Source organism: Periplaneta americana, chromosome 14, assembly GCF_040183065.1.
Source record: "Periplaneta americana isolate PAMFEO1 chromosome 14, P.americana_PAMFEO1_priV1, whole genome shotgun sequence".
Lineage (NCBI taxonomy): Eukaryota > Metazoa > Arthropoda > Insecta > Blattodea > Blattidae > Periplaneta > Periplaneta americana.
In genome coordinates this window covers 3,014,025-3,036,016 of record NC_091130.1, presented here as the reverse complement: position 1 = coordinate 3,036,016, position 21,992 = coordinate 3,014,025, and the positions used below count along the sequence as shown (strand labels likewise).

The following is a 21,992-nucleotide window of genomic DNA, read 5'->3' as shown; positions in this document are numbered from 1 at the left end:
TTATTTAGCCTGACGAGTTACTTCCTTGGTTTGAATTGTAAATTATTTAAAAATAGCGTGTAAGAGGGCCTTAGACTAGAAATGTTTAGTTTAAATGTAGTTCTGTTTATAAGTATGCATAAGGGTGTAATTATTTCACTTATTTGAACTGTTGTATCAGTGAAGCGAGGTGAGTCAGTGAAGTTATGGTTTTACAGTGTAGTGAACAGTCCCGATCAGTGATAATTTATAGCGTCAATGAAATGTGTTCTATAGTGTCAGTGAAATGTGTTACAGAGTGTCAGTGAAATGTGTGCTAAAGTGTCAGTGAAATGCGTCATAGTGCCACTACAGGGAATGAGATGAGAGTAAAGTGAAAGACTATTGAAACTTATGTAGGACCTATAGATAATTATGTAGGTTGTATTGTAAAATTAGGTATTTTATTTATGTTTTATTATTATTGTGTTAAATTGTATTGTGTATTCTTATTGTATTGTGTATAAAATTGTATATGTATTGTAAAATTGCATTGTGTACTGTGAATTTTATTGTGTATTGCTTATCATTTTATTGTGTATTGTTTATATTGTTTGTACCACTGCCACCGGGTGCTTGCCCACTTGCAGTGTAAATACATACATACATACATACATACATACATACATACATACATACATACATACATACAGAAAAACCATAAACAGATTATTAATAGTATATCAGTAAATAATATTGCAGTTGTATAGTGGTCACGTGGTCAAATATCTAGCTAATGTAGTATGTCTACTATGCTGCAGATCTCTCTAGTTTTTTGTGCAATTAACTTCTTCTCCCTATTTAGTTCGCATCTACCAATTACAGCTCACTAATCTCATAACACGGCACTTCTTGTCCTACAAAGTTTTTCACACAACTCAAATTTTGTAGCTACGTTTCCTATCTATGCCTTTCTTTGAAATGTAATGCAAGTTCAGTGTTTTATTTTGTTTAAGGGCATATTCCAGACTTACACGCAAACTATGAGGATTTAAACGCGTAATGAACAAAGCATGCTTTTTTCTTCAAAATTAACGTATTTCGATATAACGAATTAATTTCAGAGGTCCCTAGTATTTCGTTATACTGGTGTTTTATTGTGTCAACTCCCCACAAATTAGATCAGACAGCCGGACAGTCAGTCGTAGTAATCTGTGTGTTTCATCGTCATCCAGTTGTTGCAGGTTCGTGTCTGTACCACGCGTTCAACTCTCCGAGCGTTTCCACGTCTTAATGGTAACTTTTTATAACCGCTACTGTGTGAGACTGTTGATAGGCTAAAGAATAAAATAAATCTCTCCGTATCAAGGTCATCTAGCTACTCAACACTAAATTAATTTCTGACGCATGCGCAAAGCCACGACCGTTGAAAGAGTGCGGGACTGTCATGCAGTCTGCGACTGCGACAGGAACAAGCGCGGCGGGTCTGCATTGACCATCACGTCAACACATTCACGCAGCATTTATAAGCATTCTGAGAAATATCAATTATTTGAGCTGAGCATTCGTTTCTTGATCACTTGCAATATTAGTAGGACCTACAACTAAATTTTTATTTTTATTTATTCCTACGTACTACAATACGAAATATATATTATATTTATATTTATACATATATTTATTTATGTATTTATTTATTTATTTAACCTGGTAGAGACAAGGCCATCAGGCCTTCTCTTCCCCTCTACCAGGAGATTACAACTACAATATTAAGAATACAATTACAATTATAATTACAATTAATATTAAATTTACAAATACAATAAAAATCAAAGTACTAAAAGATTAACTGAGTAATAAAAGCTAGACAGTTTATTGTAAAAATTAAGAAGAGAGAAACATTTCTTTTATTGATTAAGTACAAATTAAACCTACTCAACGCAGTAAGAAAATGCTTAATAAGCTTGCTTTTGAACGCTACTAAATTCCGACAGTCTCTGATGTCACTGGGTAGGGTATTCCACAAGCGCGAGAGCGAGATTGTGTATGATGATGAATACGATGATGTCTTATGTGTTGGTATGGCTAGTATGCGGCTATTTTGCATGCGTGTGAAGAGATTATGATATGATGACAGGTAACTGAAACGGGAGGCAAGGTAGGTAGGTGTAGAGGTGTGAAGGACTTGGAAAAGGAGAACAAGAGAATGAAAATTTCTACGTTCGTTAAGCCGTAGCCAGTTTAGAGTTTGGAAGGATGGGATAATGTGGTCAGCGCGACGGACATCGCAGACGAAGCGAACACAAGAATTATGAACACGTTGTAATCTTTGCGACTGGTTGACATTGAGGTCAGTCAGTAGAAAATCACAATAATCGAAGTGGGGCATTACTAGTGTTTCCACTAGTATTTTCTTGAGTGATAGCGGAAGGGATTTTCGAATGCTGTTTAAGGAATGTAGTATGGAAAGCACTTTTTTGGTAATATGAGGTTTTTATATATTCTGAAAGCAGATACAATTCTCTACAATCTGGTTAAACGGTTAAAGTCAAATAAGACTCCTGACTGGATTTATAGAGCGTTACCAAATGTCCTAAATACTTTTTGAATCGAGCACACACAGAATAAAGGACTTAAGAATATTAATTAATACTTTATTCCTTAAAATCATCACGTTTAATTTCCATGCTTCCCTATTAAAAAGGTCTAACTTGTATTTTAGCCATTTTATCACATACTGATGCCCTTTCCTTTTAAAACTTTAAGTACCAGGGTAAACAGTCCTATAATTGTTTAAGACCCATTTTGCATTCCTAATAATTTATATTTCTCATTTATTTTGACATGAAAAAGGTCTTATGTTTAATAGTCCCTTCTACTCAGGTTGGGTTCTAGTCTTAAAAGGGCTTAAGTGCGGCTATTTTTGGAGATAATCAAGAAAATTGTTAAATGAGCAACATTACCTATTTTAGAAGAAATATAAACAAATAATATCCAGGAAAAACCTTTTAATTAAAAGAAATTATAATTGACACCAATTTCAATCTTTCTACTGCTCTCCTGAAAAGTATAAAATTTTTACTTAAGACCTTTTTCCTCCCGGCCACAGAATTATTACAGAACAAGAATTCAACACTGGACATTAAAAAAGCTAATATCTTTGAAAATTGGTTTTTCCAAAATAAATAAATAAATAAATAAATAAAGAGTCTATGACTCTGGCTAAGTTCAATAAGAGAGTCCCAATGCAATTTTATTCAGCACCTAGCTTGTGCCATAAATGTATGATATTACATGACTAGTCCAACAAGAAAGCTCTGTTTTCTACGGTTTTTCTCTTTGGTACTTACAGTCTTTTTATGTCCAGTCTTCAATTATTAAAATAAAAATCATAAAATCCAATTAATAGTCACTAAATATGCCGACAATAAGAAAAGAAGAAAAACAGTACATGAATATTAAACAATTTGCTAATGTTATTCTTAAATTTATGAAAAATAAAATGATCAGATCTGGATTTATTTTTATCAGTATGGAGTTATAGGTATGACCTTGAACCGCAACTCTGGCTGTGATTTAGTCCACTGTAACATTTAGGTTCCGATAAAGGACATGGATTTGAGGGAGGTGGGATATGATGATAGAGACTGGATTAATCTTGCTCAGGATAGGGGCCTATGGCGGGCTTATGTGAGGGCGGCAATGAACCTCCGGGTTCCTTAAAAGCCGGTAAGTAAGTAAGTAAGTAGGCCTAGAGGACATGTCAAATTTCTTGTGGTTCTTCTTTGGTTATTACGATTTTCATGATATTTTAATAAGTATGTTTATATATTTGTTTAATTAAAAAAAGACATTAAAACAGGGATAAATCAAATTTGTTGGATAATAATCAATTGATTTCTTTAAGCAAATTTAAATATCCGCTTTGGAAGTAATATCAATGGAGAAAGAAGCAATATACTTCAGCCGCTATCTCTATTTAGTCTACAGTCTCCAGTTTATATTGCAACTGAAATATTGTTCAATATGAATGTTAATAGTACATTATGCAACGAGCCTATAATGATAGTAATTAAGACGCGAGGATGTTTATGAAACGAGCGCAAGCGAGTTTCATAATTTTCATACGACCATCTTAATTACCATTATAGGCAAGTTTCATACGACTTTTTATGCTCGACCATATTTATAACTTGAAATTATTCATAAGTATTCATTTTATTCTTATGTGACTGGGGAGCGAACTGACCTTGTGCAATCTCGTAAATTGTGAGATATGCGCAGACGCGAAAGTATTGATTTTTTCCGGGCAATGAATGTCGACGACTTTGATATAACCTAGAGAGTAAACTTGATATAACCTTGAAAAACGAGATGACAAATTGAATTTATTTGAATATTATTTACAATTAACGCTAATTATTATAGTAACAGAAGATAACCTTCTGCGACAGTATTGGATTTCCAGCCGCGTGACGTTTTGCTAATTATCTGTCGATTGCATATCCGAGAATAATCGAAAACCTGAACTTTAATGAGTAGGTGTACTTTAATGATATGCATGGTCGAGCATAAAAAGAATTACGGTTTATATAGCAACGCTCGTAAATGCAGAGGTTATGTCAGCGTCGCCGGTCCCGCAGGAGTTCTTTTACATGCCAGTAAATCTACTGACATGAACTTGTCGCATTTAAACACACTTAAATGCATTCGACCTCGACCGGGATCGAACCCGCAACCTCGAGCATAAAAGGCCTACACTATACCGACTACGCTACCGAGGCCGACATGAACGTTTAAAACTTGCTCCAAAATTAATATAAACGATGTAAGTGCAACATAGAATGTCTTTCAGGAGGAGCAAAAATAGAAAATCTTAGTTATAAATAATCGTTTTAAAGATTGAGAAAAAAATTATAACAATCGAAATAAAGCAAAATAGTACATTCTTTTGGTTAGGTACTTACAAATAGTAGTAGCCAGATAGGGAGTTTTTAACATTCACCCCAATGTTTCAGTTGTGTCATTGTACTTCCGGAATAGCGAGGTCCTGTTTGCCAGATATTGCAAATGATAGCTCAAGGAACATTCAGTCGTTCTGTCACTAAACTTACAGTTTTGTATACAATGTTATACAATTTTTTGTGGAATACGTAACATTAAATGTTAATATATCGCTGTTTATATTAATTCGCGAAAGCTTATGGCACTTACATTTAAATTTTCAAAGTCAAGTGACCTACATATGTAAGAAAACTTTTTCCATAATTCATTCCCTCAGACACTTAACCAATGTTTTACCTCTCAGCCTTAAAAAGAACCTGATCCAAACTTTAGTGATGCCCCACTTCGATTACTGCGATTCTCTATTCACGAATCTAAATACTGATCTTGCCCATAGACTACAGCGTGTTCACAATATCTGCGTTCGTTTCGTTTGTAACATTAGAAAATTCGATCATGTAACTCCGTCACTAGAATTGTTGTCTTGGAGTCCACTTAAAGAAAGAAGATTTTTCAACTATCTCTTATTACTATTTAAAATCATCCACACCCTCTTACCTAGCATCTCGTTTTGTTTACATTTCACTACCTCGAACCCGGAACATGTACCTTCTCTCTATTCCTCTGCACAGAACATCCTTCTACTCATCATCTTTCAGCATATCTATTCCACGCCTCTGGAACTCTCTCCCGGACCATGTCAGAGACTGTCGGACAATATCAAAATTCAAATTTAAATTAAAAAATCGCATTCTAGTTCATGGAATTGCTTGTTGAACACCTGTCAGGTTGCGCAACTTCGGCTTAACCCATGACATATACTGGGTGTTCATTTCAAAGTATGTCATGACGTCACTGTTGTGAGTCAGCGATTTGAAGCGAGTTTCAGCTTTTACATCAGAGAAGTTGCCTATTAATCAAGGCGTTCAATCTGAACATGAGAACGTGTACGGTATAACTTGAACGTCGTAGCAACAGATGGCGGTCTGTACGGTCTGTGTGGTACCATAACCTCTTTCGAACTGTGTTTTGCGCGGGTACGTCGTACCCAGGGTATTTATCATTGGTTGCGTACGGTAACATTCCACAACACAAATGAAATGCTCGGTGTCCATGTTGACCGTCGAAGTTAATGTCAACAAATACGTAAGTAATCGTCTTAACCCTCTCCCCATATCCCGACAGTAAGAAAAAAAACTCACTTCAGTACGTGTTTCCAAACAGTTCACATTCCTGCCACTACCGGCGTTAAAGTACGTATCGGTAAGTACTCTTCTGAATGAACGCCGTACATGCTAGGCAACTTTTCTGGCGCATAGGTAATACGCGTCTGCGGAAATGTAGGAAGATTGAATTCTCTAGGCTCATCGGCTAGCCACATGACGGCATACAGCGAGCCATGACACACTTTGAACTGAACACGCAGTAGTAAATATTGTAACTATGCTGTTGTAAAATTGACAATTAATATCTAATGTTTATTATTATTATTATTATTATTATTATTATTATTATTATTACTATTATTATTATCAGTTATCAGTTATTACTATCATCATTGCTATCTCTGTTTTCTTTCTTTCTTTCTTGTATTAGCTCGATGAGAGCTCTATAGTGTTCTTTTGACCCTGTTGACCCTCTATAGGGCTTTAACTTAATTTGTACCATTTTCATCAGTGTTTGTATTTCTTTTTTGTATTTATATGTGCTATCTGGTAGGATGAAGAGAAGGCCTTATGGCCTTAATCCTGTCAGATTAAATAAAAAAAAATTGAAGATCAGAAAATAAAAATCCGGGGCAGACTAATTACCAACAAATCAACGTAAAGTTAGCGGTTTAAATACCACCGTCCTTATGTTAATTCGAAAGTTTCGAACCGTGAGTACTCTACCACGTAGTCACGCGCGGTGGCACGCCTCGGGCCGTCGCCATGGCTACCGTGCTGCTCTGATGGTGCCCCCGGGCACCCTGGCTGGCTACCGGAATTTAGTATTATGGCCGCTCTCAGGCTGACGGACTCGCACGAAACCTGGGCCCGCGGGCCACGGGCTGCGCGAGTGTTTTGAATATTTCCCTTGAGAATCATCAACAGGCCTCCGCCCCCATCAGCGCCCCCTGTATGCGATTCCAGATATTTCAAAATAAATGTATAAACAAAGAAGGGAAACAACAAGGATGTCCTCTTACTTATGCTTTGTTTAATATTCAAAACGTAGCGGTGGCGGCTGATTGACTGAGGCCGGGCCTCAGTCACTTGGCTTAACTGAAATCAAATTTTGTGTTTTTATATAATACTAGTGGCTTGTGCAGCAAATGCTGCTAACTAAGTTCATTAGACGTTCAAATAAATATTTTTCAGATTTATTTTCAATGAAGAATGACAGACATTCGGAAAGTTATTTGCTTCCATAACAATGAAAGATACTCTCTCTCGAGCCAATACTGAAGAGAACCACGCATATAAATATCTACACCACACCGCCATTAAATATATGAAAAAGACCCAACCCCACTTGATTAATAACTATAAAAATATTTGATTTTTAATAATATTATTATCTTACGTAAGTTTTATAGCTTTCAGTAACATATACTATATAGCCGCCACTCAGTAAAATATAGAAATCAAAATCTAATTTAAGTTATTCTGTACATCTACTTATATAACCCCAAAACGTTTCACTTTCATATCATCAATATAGGATTAATATCTATAATTAACGAAAAAGAGTCACATCATGGCATTAACTACAATAATATTTCATTTCTAATGGTAATAATATCATTAAACCACCTCAAGTTTTGTAGTTTTTAATATCCAATACACAGCTGTACCCAGAAAATTACACAGCACAGAATCGAACCTGTAAATTATTTTTAGTAAGTTAAGTTTTTAATAACCAATTTAATTTGAGCTCTAAATATGTCAGCATTCTTGCAGATCATGGCCTTCGTGTAATATTGTTTACTGTAGTATGTGTTTTGTTTTATTCTGAAATGCAACACGGCCGACTTGATGCTCGCTTCGCTTCCCCTTTACAAAAATGCGAAGGGAATATCAAGTAGGCCGTGAATGCTATTAGCTAGTTCTCAAAACTGACGATAGATGGATTTTGGAAAATAGGAAAATTATGTTTAAAAATTGACATTTCACTGAAAGCTACTATTTTTCCGAAAAACTTTGAGTTCCAAGCTTCAAAATGAGGGGTCATTTATTAAAATTCGTCCAGCCGTTTTCCCGTAATTTCCATTACCAGTTCAAATTATATATATATTAGTTATTTGAATGAATCATATACCGCTGTACAAGCATTTGAAAAATTTGTGATGTATATAGACCTGTTTTGCAGAAAAATTTGTTCCTGAGGCCAGGATCACTCGTGCCGGGTCTGGCTTCTGCATTTCGTATGTTTTCGCGGGCTATGAGGTCGCACTTGAAAAGCTGTAGTTAAAGCACAAATTCGTCTGGCCTCGTGGCCTGGTCAGCTTTCACTCCTTCCATCCATGGACCGGTCTCAAGGGTGGAATGGGGTGGGAATAGCAGTTGTGACTTGTCTTCCTAAATAGGCCATAAATAATATAAAAATTTCCCCCCTTTGGCAGGCAGAGACCCACACTGTTCTCACCCCTTACGTCTCAGTTTGTGACTTAAGCGAGGGTGTTGTACTATTGTACTTCGTAGCACAGTAGTGAGTCTGGGCCAACGTTGGTATGTGTGTCATGAAAATATAAACAGAAACAAATGCGAGAAATAATGATGATATAGTTAATTTATTGTTAGAGTGTCTTTTTTTCGAGAAGAAATAACATTAAAAAAAAGGAAGTTTTAAATAAAGAGATATCCTACCGAGATACCTATGACATCGCTGACAACTTTTCTGACAGATAATCTTAAAAAGCGAGATTCTGCTGCATCCTGCTATGGCCAATATAAGTGGTTAAGTGGTAATGTGGTGCAAAATAAAGTTGTTGCTGTCAAAGGAAAAAAAAAAGAGAAAAGGAAGAAAGTGGTATTTAACACATAGTATAATTTATCATTTAAATCAATTGAACTTAATAAAAATCGTTCAAAGTTCAAAGATCACATAGAAAGTAGGCGTATGTTACCACTTTTACTTAAATCAAAATGTACTACAAAATCTGGGCAGATTCATGAACCTAGATTACACGATAAGTTTATTGAAATAAATCCAGAATTAAGTAACTTGATAACATTTTCAGTAAGAGAATTAAATTTAAAATAATATTTCTTCAAACTGAAACTGTCCATTATTTAAATTTTTTCGTATAGATATATTTTTTCAACTAATGCCCTTTCCTTAAATTTCAACTTCACTTAACTTGTACTATTGTATTATGTAACTGGAACTGACCCAAACACAAGCACTTGATCTTCAGGGTGCAAACTGTAGCTAAAGTCTAAATACTTACAAATGGCTTTTAAGGAACCCGAAGGTTCATTGCCGCCCTCACATAAGCCCGCCAGCGGTCCCTATCCTGTGCAAGATTAATCCAGTCTCTATCATCATAACCCACCTCCCTCAAATCCATTTTAATATTATCCTCCCATCTACGTCTCGGCCTCCCTAAAGGTCTTTTTCCCTCCGGTCTCCCAACTAACACTCTATATGCATTTCTGGATTCGCCCATACGTGCTACATGCCCTGCCCATCTCAAACGTCTGGATTTAATGTTCCTAATTATGTCAGGTGAAGAATACAATGCGTGCAGTTCTGTGTTGTGTAACTTTCTCCATTCTCCTGTAACTTCATCCCGCTTAGCCCCAAATATTTTCCTTAGCACCTTATTCTCAAACACCCTGAACCTATGTTCCTCTCTCAGAGTGAGAGTCCAAGTTTCACAACCATACAGAATAACCGGTAATATAACTGTTTTATAAATTCTAACTTTCAGATTTTTGGACAGCAGACTGAATGATAAGAGCTTCTCAACCGAATAATAACACGCATTTCCCATATTTATTCTGCGTTTAATTTCCTCCCGAGTGTCATTTATATTTGTTACTGTTGCTCCAAGATATTTGAATTTTTCCACTTCTTCGAAGGATAAATCTCCAATTTTTATATTTCCATTTCGTACAATATTCTGGTCACGAGACATAATCATATACTTTGTCTTTTCGGGATTTACTTCCAAACCGATCGCTCTACTTGCTTCAAGTAAAATTTCCGTGTTTTCCCTAATCGTTTGTGTATTTTCTCCTAACATATTCACGTCATCCGCATAGACAAGAAGCTGATGTAACCCGTTCAATTCCAAACCCTGCCTGTTATCCTGAACTTTCCTAATGGCATATTCTAGCGCGAAGTTAAAAAGTAAAGGTGATAGTGCATCTCCCTGCTTTAGCCCGCAGTGAATTGGAAAAGCATCAGATAGAAACTGACCTATACGGACTCTGCTGTATGTTTCACTGAGACACATTTTAATTAATCGAACTAGTTTCTTGGGAATACCAAATTCAATAAGAATATCATATAATACTTCCCTCTTAACCGAGTCATAAGCCTTTTTGAAATCTATGAATAACTGATGTACTGTACCCTTATACTCCCATTTTTTCTCCATTATCTGTCGAATACAAAAAATCTGATCAATAGTCGATCTATTACGCCGAAAACCGCACTGATGATCCCCAATAATTTCATCTACGTACGGAGTTAATCTTCTCAAAAGAATATTGGACAAAATTTTGTACGACGTCAACAAAAGTGATATTCCTCGAAAGTTACCACAGTTGGTTTTGTCCCCCTTTTTAAAAATAGGTACAATTATGGACTCCTTCCATTGTTCTGGTACAATTTCCTTTTCCCAAATAGCAAGTACAAGTTTATAAATTTCGCTATATAATGCACTCCCACCCTCTTGTATTAATTCTGCTGGAATTTGATCGATACCTGGAGACTTGTACTTTTTCAGATTTTCTATCGCAATTTCGACTTCTGAAAGCGTGGGTTCGGGTATAAATGGCTCAGCAGTTTGTATTTCAATTTCGTCCCGATCATTTCTATTTGGCCTATGTACATTTAGTAGTTGCGCAAAATAGTTTTTCCATCTGTTTAGGATTGATGGAGAGTCTGCAAGCAAGTCACCATTCTCATCCTTGATCACGTTTACCCTTGGCTGATATCCGTTCTTAAATTCCTTTATACCCTTATATAAATCTCGAATGTTTTTATTCTTACTATTTGTTTCTACCTCATTCAGTTTTTCCTTCAAGTAACCTCTCTTTTTATTCCTAAGTGTACGACTTGCTTCCCGTCTTTCATTGAAATAATTATCTCTCTTCTCATCAACTGGATCCTGTAAGAATTTCAATTTTGCCTGTTTCCTTCTTTCTACTACCATGCAACAATCTTCATCAAACCACGGTTTCTTTTTCTTAGTTTCATAATAACCTATGCTTTGCTCAGCTGCAATTTTGATACTATCTCTGATATTTTCCCACACACTATTAACATCTAATTCTTTCTCAACTTCGTCGGAACTTTCTAAAGTGGCAAACCTATTCGAAATTTCGACCTGATAATTTTGCTTAGCTTCCTCGTCCTTTAATTTCAAAATATTGAATTTAGTAATATTAACTTGTTGCTCTACTCGCTTGGCTACTGATAATCTTTCTCTTAATTCTCCAATCACCAAATAATGGTCAGAATTACAGTCTGCACCCCTGAAAGTTCGAATTTCTACTATACTAGTATGTCTCCGTTTATCTATCAAGATGTGATCTATTTGGTTGTGTGTCAATCCATCTGGAGAAGTCCAAGTATATTTATGTATATCCTTATGGGGGAATGTTGTACTTTTGACAATTAAATTTTTCGATGTGGCAAAGTTGACTAATCTAACTCCATTGTCACTACTAATTGCGTGTAGGCTCTCTTTTCCAATAGTTGGTCTAAAAATATCCTCCCGTCCTACTTTAGCATTGAAATCCCCCAATAAAATTTTCATGTGATATCTAGGGAACTGATCAAAAGTATGTTCCAATTCCTCATAGAAGCTATTCTTTATATGGTCGTCTTTCTCTTCTGTAGGGGCGTGAGCATTTATAACTATGATGTCGCACCATCTACCCTTAAGTACTAAATATGATAACCTGTCACTGATAAATTCGACCTTTTTTACTGCTGATTTTATTCTTTTATGAACAAAGAATCCTGTTCCTAATTGGTGATTATTGTTTCCTTCCCCATAATACAACAAGTAATCTCCTATTTGTGATATGCCATTCCCATCTAACCTAACCTCTTGTACTCCTACGAAATCTATTCTATATCTAGCTAGTTCTTTTGCTACTAATGTTACCCCTCCTGTTCTATAAAGACTAGTTACATTCCAAGTGCCAAATCTCAAATCCTTATTCCTTTGCTGTGGTCGTGCCAGAGAATCAGTCCTATTCCGAGGCTTATTATAGGGATACGTAACAAGCTGTTTTTTACGGTGATGGGTTGTTAGCCCTTCGCCCAACCCCCAAGCTGGAGGACCACCCCTTATCGGCTGTCCACGACTGCTTATTCAATATATTCGCAGCTACCCTCCATATCTGGAGGCCGTCTCCTCTATCCGCAACCTGAGGACGCGCCATGCCGTGGTGATAGGGACCCACACTTTAGCATGTATATTATGTAATTTCCATCAATTCAATTCATTGTGGGCTGAAGAACTCGACGAAGACGATAGTCTAGGGCTGTCATATTAGAAAGTGAAAATCAGGGATACTTTGCTTTCATCTTTAAAATTAAAAAGGAGAAAAAATATATTAAAATATCTTCGTTGCATTAGGTGGTGCAGTACCTATATTTTTAAAACAAACTACTACTTTTATTCTCTAATACAAATTTACCGCACAAATAATACAACATTTAAACCTCATGATTTTCTCTTTTATTATTATACTAGCCGTACCCGTGCGCTCCGCTGCACCCGTTAGAAATAAATATAAAGTAATTACATAATTAAAATAGGACATTTGATCCAGGGAACATTCGTGTTTGATATAAGGATAAATCGTTTATTATGTTACTTAATTTAAATTGTATTTGCATAATTAAAATGCGATCATTTTGATCCAGAGACCACTCATTTGGTCATAAAAATTATTTTAGGAAATACAGGAAACGAATGTACAGAATAGTCTATCAAGTTTTCTGTGCATAAGAAGCTATTTTAATCTTACCTGTACTCGATTCACTCAGAAGTTACTGTAATAACATTATAGCATTATGTCCATCTAGAGAAACTACACTTTCCATTGGTGAAATAATAATTAATTATACAAATCGGTTAATTTAACTTCCGATATTACTTCATACAAACACAGAAACATCTGTAGGCTATGGATTCATAGCTTTCGATTGTTGTTGTCCAAGGTCCCTTATAGACGAAGTCATTTGTTTTTTAATTCATTACACGGCCTTAGATGGCAGTTATTTTAATTTTAAAACTCATTTATCTCATTAAATATCAGTCCTATCAAAATTTGTCAAGGAGTAAAACTTATCGCAAATCATTTTTAAAGAAACTTTTGTTATGTAACATTTTTCACAAAAATCAATAATAAGCGAGATATTTTGATTTATTTAATTCAGGCCCCTTATAACCCCCCTTTTAAATAATGTATTTTGAATGCCATATAGCCTAAAAACTAAGTTACAACGAACTTAATTTATATTCCAATTTTCATCTAAATCCGTTCAGCCATTATCGCGTGAAAAGGTAACAAACATACAGACAGACAGACATACATACATACATACATACATACATACATACATACATACATACATACATACATACATACATACAAACAAAAATTTCAAAAAAGCGATTTTCGGTTTCAGGGTGATTAATTATATATGTTAGGACCAATTATTTTTGGAAAATCGAAAATTACCAGAAATGTTTTGGCTACAGATTTATTATTAGTATAGATTTCAACGTTTTCCATTATTGCGCATCGAATACTTTTTTTTTTAATTATGGAGGTACTTGACTTTTTAGTCATTCACCCATATGAAGCCAGTTGGGTAGACCAATTTACCGACAGAGTCGCTGCCCAGGATGCGTCATAGGAGGCTAGTCTACGCTACATCCGCGAAGGTTGAGTCCCGAATTTTCCGGCAATCCTACGATAGTCCCGAAGAATAGAATGTCGGACGTTATGAATGCCAGTCAATTCAGTTCAGACCTAGCACTCAGTTTACGGAGCAGTGGCAAAATTTAGAGTTTACGTAATCAATTAGTAGAAATTACTAAGTGGCACCCAAATAGTTGTACAACTGATTGAATTGAACACCTCAACAACAATGATAATATAGACCAACCTTCAAATCAAGGTGTATAAACATTCGGAGAAGTGAACCAAGGCACTCTTGTCTATGTTATTATCCATTTTCCTTCTTACGGCCTCAATCACTATAATAATTATCGACCCTCAGGGAATAGGATATTCCTAGTCGAAGTACATTCGACAGAATCTTCGTGCAGCTGTCATAAATGTTCCTAAAAAACAAACGCGCAACGTCAATTATTCTTGTGCATTACAGCACCATCTGACGGAGACATTGTGAAGCACGTCACTAGCACAAACCTCTAGCGACATCTGTCATCTAGAATTTAAAACTCCAACAATAGGTGTTATCATACCGTTTTAAGGAAATTGCATAATTAATGTACGGTCACACGTCGCTACTTTTGCAGCGCTGCAGTACAAAAAACTGCGCAACTCTTGTACTGCGACGTGTGAACAACGGTGCAACCCGAAAAGTAGCGGCTGCCGAACCTGCTGCCCACTACTTTTCCATGCTGCGCGCAGCTTAGAAGTAGCGACGTGTGAACAGGGTTCTCAGGGTTGCATCCGCAGCATTTTTGATATCGGTTTTGTTGAAACTTTTGCTGCGGTTGCGACCAGTGTTGCCACCCAAATGTGCCAATGATACTTTTATTGTTTGGATATATTTTAATGTTAGATGTGATGAAAATAAATTATTTGTAACAGTTATTAAATACACAACACAGTCTGAGCATATTTGCTGACGATATAATTCACTTTTTTAATTTTCCGTAGCGTAGTTTCAAACAGGAGGGTTGCCAACATTGATTACGTGAATATGCTGTTGGTTATCATTTAAGTATATAGGCGTTTTTAAAAGCTTTATAGTAAAAATAATGCCAATTTCTGAATACTAGATACGACAGAAAAGCAAATAATAGATAAGTAAGCTTTCGCATGAGTTTCTTAATAATGCGAACATAACCACAAAATGTATATTGAGAAGTCAACACGGAGATGGAAACCTGCAGCAACGAGATAGAAAGAGAAGAATATAGAGTGGCATATATAGGACAACATGTCCTGTACAGCGCTCTTTGCGGTGCCACCACAGTCTACAATATACAGTCGCGAAGCTCAATATGTAGTAAAAATGCAGACATGGGTAGTTGCCCACCATTAGGATCGCTACTATCGCCTCATCATCGCAGATCTCTCACCTAGCAGCCGACAAAATATGTTACACTTTCGTTGTCGTGTTCTTTTGGAAAAATTAACACCTTCCTTCCATTATATTGAAATATTAAATGCATAAAGTTAATTTATTATTTTAATGAAGTATAATAAATTCCACCATAAACTCGAAGATACCTGCAAGAAATAAGTTAATATAATTTTTGTTTGTGCAAAACGAACTGAAATTTACTATAATAACTTCACTCATTCAAGATTATAGCGATTAACTATGAAACCAATAAATATTAATTTGCATTTCTCTTTACAACAATAATAATGGAAATATGAATTAATGGAGTAACTTACGTGTACCGGTACTTGTAGTGTAGGCTTACGTAGTTAACAAAGTGGGATGAGATTAAGCAATAATAATCACACCAGAATTGGAAATAAAACGTGATCAATAAATTTTATTGTAACAGACTTTTTATACGTCTCTAGTAAAGCAACAAATAAAAATAACAACAAAATTAACAGCTATAATTAAAAACATATCCTTTGAAGAAAAAAGTAGGCCTAAGCAATAATAATCCCACCACAATTGAAAATAAAACGTGATCAATAAATTTCATTAAAACAAACTTAATTTTTCTACGTCTTTAGTAAAATAACACATAACAATAATAACAAAATTAATAGCTACAGTTAAAAATATATCCTCTGAAAAAAAAGTAGACCTAACCTTTATTTCTCTGGAAATTTAGCAGCCTAAGTGACAGAACTTTAACCGGTATCTAATGTCCTTTCGGTTAGACTGAAACATTTCATTGTGAAATTTAAGGATATAATGTATTCTAACAGTCACAAAGAACTTCAAAATTAAGAGTTTTGTTTCTGCACAGCATTCTTGTGGAAACCCAGGAACCTTTCTGAATCTTTCGGAAATCGGACAAAGGATAACTCTGGCCTCTTTCTCTTACTGTTGCTACAATTTATAGCACTACAAACGTCTCCTCCTTGTTCCATATTATTATTCCAATTATTATATTTTAGCCATTAACATTTTCATTATAACCAATAACGAACATTTCACAAGCATCAATGTTAAATACGCAACGAACTAACACTCGATAGAAATACGACACAGTCCAAAGTCGACCATGGACAGTCTATTGTTTCTAGTTGCTAACCACTTGGAGCGCTTTATCACGAGATTTGCAAAAAAACACCTCAAGCTTCGCGACTGTATATAGTAGACTGTGGTGCCACCGTGAAACACGGCAGATCTGAACTAAGCGCCCACCTTTGTAAAAATTCGTCTGCTTACAATGTTGTATAACTGAGGTAAGAACTACAAAAAAAAACAAAGAAAAAACATGCCTGTTGTGTGTGCTGCATATAACTGCAATGTCAAAAGGAAAAAGACAACTGATATATCATATTTCATGTAAATTTTATGAAGTTAAGTCCATAGTTTTGTTAATTAGCAGCATTTTTAATGCATAAATGTGTAACAACGCCCGGCATAAACAAAATAAATGGTTCACTGGTAATGTACTTAAACTAAATACGGATAAAACCAATACAATTCCGTTTCAGACCCAGTGAAAAACGAATACCAATACAATATTAAAATTGTATTTCGACACCGGCATCCTTTATTTCTGCTCCTTCTGTCCTTACTGCTTATAGAAGACGATGAGCTGTAGCTTATAAAAAGTAGGCCTATTTCGAAGACAAACGATTAATCAAATAAATGATTCACTAGTAATAAAGTTAAACTAAATATGGATAAAACCGCTACAATTCCGTTTCAAACCTAGTAATAGCAATCAAATATTAAAATTGTATTTCGATACTCGCATCCAAAATAACGCAAAACTCTGGGGTAGGTCGTATTTTTGTTAGTATTTTGACTGGAAGGACATGAAAGAACATAATTGAGCACCCACGTGCAATAATGGGGTAAGTATGAATATATTTCGTAACTACTTACCCCATTATTGTACGTGGGTGCTCAATTATACACTAATAATTATCTGTGGTGTCAGAGCCCTTGAAAGGCTCAGAGAGACCAGCCGGCTGTTGGCCTCACGTTCACATTTCGATAATAATTATACTTTACTGTAACAAAAACACTGAAAGCGTGTTTTGTCATGTTTCACCCACGTTACAAGCTTGGAGGTAAAGGTTGTTTACTACAGTTAAGGCCTACTTTCATTCTATATCTTATTTTATAATAAATAGTTTGCAACATGTAGACACTGGGAAAACAATTTAATAAAATCATCCGAATCATACTCGTTCATTTTATAGGCAATGTTGCAGGTCGCATTTAAAAGAACCTAGGAATATTAACATTTTCTTCAGTATATTTGCTAGGACTTCTTGTCATACTACATGACAATTTTGCTTAGTTTATTCTTTTAAGCATTCCTTCTAAGAATAGCTCAAGTGTTTTAAATTTAGCGTATATAAGTTTAGATTAAGTTCCTAGCACGTATTTGACGAAATACTAGGTTTTTCCACTTCAGTTTAACTGATTTATGCAAACGAAATTTTGACAGCAGACGATTCTAATGTCACTTTTTGCCACGCCCACTTTGTTTTGGGCGCATAAGCTCATGGCGGACCGTCGTTCAATTTTCTTCAAACATGGCGGCGCAATGACCACTCTATGGCCCGATTGTATAAACCATTTAATCTCAGATCAGAGGTTAAATTGATCCTTGTTTCAGCTGAACTTGGAATTTTGTGTTGTATAAAGTCTAATCTGAGATTAATTTGTCTCAAACTAAAGTCAACTTTGACTGAAGAAATTTCTCCGATTAAGTTAGATGATCCAAGTTCAGTTATTTCTTTTCTGTTTGAAATATACGAGTGACAGATTGTGCAAATAAAATATCCATTATTATTAATATTAATAGATATGATAGGTACATTTATATATATTTCTTTCAATTTCTTGCCTTAATACACAAACAATCTTATATTTTATAAGGCTCTGTCGTGTTCAGCAGTATCAAATAACATAACCTATAATTATATTATGTTTATAACAACCATTAATTTTTAATGGATATGATAGGTACATTCATTAATTTTTAATTAACTGCATTACTAAACGAAAATTGTCGTTTTATAAAGCTTTATTATGTTTAGCAGTATCAAACACCATAACATGATAACTCGGAGAACAGTCAACATTCTTCTTATTGTCCGCCATTATTTACATTGCACAAAACACCAGTGTCTCCAACAGAGTGTACGGAAAGTCGCCAAAAAGTAGTTGTAAAGTCGCTAGATTTCTCATTATCAAAAAAGAAAGATTAAATTTTGTCACTATGGGGTGCTAAAAAGGTCACTAAATCCCTATTTAAGCAATATAAAAGTTAAAAGAAATTGTTGTTGAAAAAGAGTTAAAGTCGCTAAATTGGCAACACTGGACAAGCCTGTATAACAAGGTCCGCGCATCACGTATTTCCCCTGTTTATGCGATGTTGCCAAATCCTTTTCACGTGAAGTTAGATTGCATTTGAACCAAGATAATTTGATCGCAGAAAAGTTTTATACAATAGAAGAAGTCATTCATTCATTCATTTATTTTATTCCATAGATCTTACATGAGCAATGAAGCTTTAAGATGTGGAACATGTCAACATTTTACAATATTACAATTACATTTTTTACAATTTTTATAGTTTTACAATTTAGTAATTTTCTACAATTTTTACAATTTTGTACAATTTTTTTTACATTTTTTTTTACATTTTTTTTTACATTTTGGCGAGATGTAGTGAGATGAGATGAGGTCCGAGGATTCGCCAAGTGTCTGAACTCGGTTCACTTTTCGATCTTCGATCAAAGTTGATCTTTAGTCAGGGAGTTTTATACAATTGGGCCTAAATCTTTCTCTTTCTAACTCGTTGGTCTTACCCACCTGCGCACCCGTCTACTGTTTGCGTAGCTCACCGTGTTGTGACGCCGGTCCGGCCCGCGAGATCGAAGTGGCGGACAGCAGCGCGAGGCCCGCGACCATCAAGCAGCGTGCAGGTTCCATGGTGCTCCACAGCGGACTGCCGGCCGGCGCGCTGCCCCTCATATAATAGGGGCTCCTTATCGCAATCGATGTGATGCACGAGTCGTCTGCCTTACCGACCCGTATGTCGCAGTTTCGCGGAAGCCATCTCCTTCTCGATCGACCGCCTCGTGAGAAGTGATCGTTCATTTAATGAACAGTTTAAGGGCCGATTTCACCGAACATGAATTAAATCCTTCTTAGTTAATATTTTACTGAATTTAAGTCCTCTGTTCAGCAAGTCCGCATTTCACCACGACAATTTTATTGTATTGTATTGTTTTGTATTTTATGCTCGACCATGCCGAAATGTAGTAATTATACACCTGGTAGCAGTCCTTTAATGTATGTCATTAAAGTGCACCTACTCATTAAAGTACAGGTCTTCAGGCAATGATAACTCAGCTTACATGTGTTCAGCCAATGACAAGTCAGCTTTGTACCGTTATAAAACCGCAAGTATCGATTATTCTCGGATATGCAATCGAAAGAGAATTAGCGAAAAGTCACGGAGGCTGGAAATCCAATACTGTCGCAGAAGGTTATGTTCTGTTACTATAATAATTAGCGTTAATTGTAAATAATATTCAATAAATTCAATTTGTCATCTCGTTTTTCAATGTCGAATTCAATAATCAAGGTTACAATATTATAATATTATCAAGTTTAACAGGACTACGTCAAGGTCAATGACATTATTGTTCCTCGGAAAAAAATCAATACTTTCGCGTCTGCGCACATCTCACAATTCACGACCTAGAACAAGGTCACTTCCGATCTTGTCAGATACAAATAAAATGTATACATCTGAATACCGGTAATTTCAAGTTAGAAATATAGTCGAGCATAAAAAGTCGTATGAAACTCGCCTATAACGGTAATTACGAAGCTCGTATGAAAATTATGAAACTCGCTTGCGCTCGTTTCATAAATATCCATACTTGCATCTTAATTACTATCATTATAGGCTCGTTGCATAATGTACTATATTAACATTCCATGGTATTCATACATCCTTACAGCTAGAATATGGAACAAGTCAAAAAACTTAATACTATTATAAAGTCTTAATTTACAGTCACAGTCTAGATGAAATATATACAGACGAGATTTACAGTATAGTCTACTAGTACAACACAAAGTTTTAGTATCAATTTCATGAAGTGTTATTGAATGTCATGAATTCACCTACAGAATAGAAGGCGTGAGAAATTAGGTACTTCTTTAATTTGGCCCTAAATAATTTTATGTTTTGAGTTTCATTTTTTATATCGATAGGGAGGCTATTAAAATTTTTTACTCCCATATAACGCACTCCTTTTTGACGTGTATTTATGCTATGAACTGTTGAATTAGTTATTAGTACAGCATCGATTATCCGAAACAACTGGGGACGGGAAATGTTCGGATAACTGATTTTTCTGATAACCTATCATTTACGAAAACAAATTGTACATATATTATATATATATATATATATATATATATATATATATATATTATCACACGTCTTACAAATAAAACAGAGAACTAACTAGCTTAGTTTGACAAATTGAAAATGGTCATTAAAGTAGGCCTTTTAGTTTAGGAAAAGAAGTCCTTTTTTTTTTTTTTGCAGTGGAACTTTTTCATGGCACGTGCAAATATGAATTTGCTAACTGCAACGATTTCGGTTAACCGATGTTTCGGTTGATCTGTATTCGGATAATCGATGCTCTACTGTACCTGTTATTTTGTAAGATGGGACATGACATTTAAGCCACCGCGCTGTGTTGCCAATATGGACTACCACGCTGTCATCTAATCGGAGCTAGCAATTGACGTTAGATGGCTGACGTTAAAACATTCATTGACAATTGACGCCAAGATAAGAAAACAATACAAAAATCGACAGAGAATGAAAGACGAAACGTGCCAATGCTAACAGTGTGTGTACAATAAATGTCGCCAAGAGCTATTAAGCACTCGCCAAGTGGGAACTGTAAGTTTGACAACTCAATCGTTGTTACCATAGCAACAGGACTACCATGCTATGTGACATTCAGTTGTTTTTCCGTTCGCAGCGCTATTGCCATGTCCCATCTTAAAAAAAAGCAGGTGTAAGCAAAATATTACTGTTGTTGTACACTGACGTTCAAAGATAACTGACGTACGATTTTATAATCGTGTAAGCGAACTTTCTATCCACATGATAAGTCAGAATCAAAGATATAAAAAAAATTGACAAACTTTCAAAGAGTTACGCTAGTTCTCAATAGATGGCACCATTGCTGAGGCGGTTAAAAAGTGTCAGGGATTAATGATGATGCACACTAACCTAGATCATATATAAAACAGATTGACCAAGCTTATATTAAATTTAGACGCAACTGGAAAATAACGGACGATATGCGTCGCTAGTGTCGAGAAATGAGCTTGCAATAACCAACACTAGATGGCAGAGTACCTGAAAAGTACATAGAGTAATACGACTGTGGGATGAC

The 21,992-nt window shown here is 35.4% G+C and overlaps 1 protein-coding gene across 1 annotated transcript in view; it reads right to left on the bottom strand.

Annotated features, from left to right (window-relative positions):
• LOC138713974 (U-scoloptoxin(19)-Sm1a-like) overlaps positions 1–19,522 on the bottom strand; it is a 40,319-nt gene extending 20,797 nt beyond the window's left edge. Inside the window, exon 1 of the mRNA XM_069846556.1 lies at positions 19,404–19,522. Within this exon, the coding sequence (XP_069702657.1) occupies positions 19,404–19,491 (88 nt within the window). The 5' untranslated portion in view covers positions 19,492–19,522. The remainder of the gene's footprint in view (positions 1–19,403) is intronic.
• Between the last annotated feature and the right edge of the window lie 2,470 nt (positions 19,523–21,992).